Raw genomic sequence first — 2,332 nt, forward strand, 5'->3', positions numbered from 1 at the left:
CACCCCTTCTGGAAAGATCATGGCCATCCCGAGGGCAGCTCTGCTTCCGGGGAAGCCCTTCCAATGCAAAATGAACATCATGCCAGCAAGCAAGGCTGGGTAGTCCCAGGTCAAGTGCCAAGTTCGAGGTTAAACAAGTCCAAGAGGTCACATCCTCATAATCCCAGCCAGCGTTCACCACTTTCAAAGCTGCATTTTCCTTTACAGTTTGGAAATGGGGACGGTTCAGAAGACCAACTCTCTCCCACCAAAATCTCTGGTATCAGTTTCCTCCACAACCCCCCAATCCAAAGGTCCTCCCACAGTAACCCACTGGGGACTCAGGCCACAGGGGAACAGCAGAGGAACTTGCAGGCAATCAGAAGAACAAATCTTTAGGCACATCAGCACATCAAACTAGTGCCTGGGCTTGTGCTAGGCATTGGGTAACCCTGATCACAGTCAGAGGCTGCAGGGTGCTGCCCAAAATCCAGTGAGAAAACCTTCAGAAGCATTTTCCCCTACTGTCTTGGGAAACAGGAATCCAAGACCTGGCCCTCTGCAAAGCTCCAGGGCCTAGCTGTTCCTGCAGTGTCCCCTCACCACAAGCCCTGGGCAAACCCAGAGTGACCCCTTTGAAGCTATTGGTCCGACTCCAGCTGAACGTCGTCCCCCACCCTTCTACACCCCACTGGGGCATCGCTGAGGGTCTTTCCAAATGACAGCTGCATTGCCGCAGTGACAGCAGACACACCAAGTGTCCTTCCTCTCATTAGGGGTACTGGCTGTTGAGGCCACTTTCAGGGGCCCTGAGGGTGCTAGGAATTGTGCTGGATGCTTTCTGAGGAGCCTTCGCTGCTCTCATGCAGGGGGGTCTCAGAAGTCTCCTCCAGCTCATCATCTGCACCCTCTTCCTGGATGGTGAGGTGCACGTCGGGAGAGGAGGACTCGGAGCTCACACTGTCCCCTTCCATGGAACAGAGGGCGCAGGACAGGGCAGGGGCCATGCTCTCCTGCAGCACATTGAGCATCACGGGCACCTGTACAGATCTCAGACCCGACCCCATGGGGAGAGGTTTCATGGCCTCACCCCACAGCCTCTCCTCGTCTTTGTACATCAGCAGCAGGCTGGCTTTCTTCTCCCTCCTCTTGGACTTCATATAACCCAGCATAATTCCGAGGAGGAAGACCCCGTAGAAGGACATGACCACCAAGATGTAGAAGTATTCGTTGCCATTGCCACCGCCACTGCCGGGCACGTGGGACTCTTGGGGGCTTCGGGGCAGAGTGGCAGGACTGGGGGCGGTGCTGTTCAGAGGTTCCATCTCCAGCATTGAGGCGCTGATCTCACTGGCAAGATCTGAGAGAGAGGAGAGCAATGGAGAAGTGGCAAGTTAGAATTTTGCCAGCAGGGCGGGAGGGGAGGGGTGTCCACCCAGGAGATGTGGAAGTGTAAAATAATAATAATAGTTATTATTAATAATAATAATAATAATAAGCTGCTAATGCAACAAGAAGAAGCAGTGAGAGATTCCAGAGAGTCATGGGTGCCAGTAGCCAGGGATGGGAGTAGGAGTGAAAAAGTTGCAAAGAGAATTTTGTTATTTTAGTGCATAAATGTCCATTACATTTGCATTCCATAGAGTAAGCATGTCCAGATGTATTGCTTTCTCTCTTTAAAAAAAAAAATAGGAAGAGTTCAAAAGAAGAGGTGGAAAAGAGATGTGGGAGCCTAGAAAAAAATTAAAGGCATTTTAATCACTAGGAAACTTGTTTTTTCAAAATGGGTGAACAGGAAAAAAAAATAGGTTAATATTTTGCTTCTCAAACTTGGGTTTTCATTCAGAATCAAGTTTCCTGAGAACAAAGAGGAGAAAAGACAAGTTCAGCGACTCCCAGAGAGAAATCAGCTTCTTGCAGAGGTTTCTAAAGCTAAGCAACATTGCTGACTTACCAAACGCTGGCAGATTCATCCAGAGTCCTGGCTTCCCAGTGCCTGTCCTGTGTACTCTGCTCCAAGCCGGCTCAGCCTTCTGACACTCTGCCGCCGCCTCTGGGATATATAGTCGAGACATGCATTGTCACGTGTTCGGGAGGAAATTTTACAACGGAGGTTGGTCGTGGCAGGGTGAACAGTGAACTCCAATCATTGCAGTTCAACTCACTAAACTTGGCAGCTGTGAAGAGAAAGAGGCTGGGAAAGGGGGACACAGCTCCACTCTCCCCCGCACTCAGCCACCCTTATCAGATGGCCTGAAAAGAAGTGGGAAAAAGGAAAGAAAGATCTCACCCCCATTGGCACTGCACCCCCAAAATCTGCTCTCATCGGAAATCACTCAGTCACACACACACA

At 50.5% G+C, this 2,332-nt stretch overlaps 1 protein-coding gene across 1 annotated transcript; it reads right to left on the reverse strand.

Moving 5' to 3' along the window:
• Positions 1-439: 439 nt before the first annotated feature.
• Positions 440-1,994, reverse strand: KCNE4 (potassium voltage-gated channel subfamily E regulatory subunit 4). Its single transcript, XM_049768167.1, has 2 exons — positions 1,934-1,994; positions 440-1,339 (listed from the first exon to the last, which is right to left on the reverse strand). Exons 1-2 carry the CDS (start codon positions 1,950-1,952, stop codon positions 798-800), a joined length of 561 nt encoding a protein of 186 aa, XP_049624124.1. The 5' UTR covers positions 1,953-1,994; the 3' UTR covers positions 440-797.
• Positions 1,995-2,332: the final 338 nt, after the last annotated feature.

This window comes from Suncus etruscus, chromosome 2, assembly GCF_024139225.1.
Source record: "Suncus etruscus isolate mSunEtr1 chromosome 2, mSunEtr1.pri.cur, whole genome shotgun sequence".
Classification (NCBI taxonomy): Eukaryota; Metazoa; Chordata; class Mammalia; order Eulipotyphla; family Soricidae; genus Suncus; species Suncus etruscus.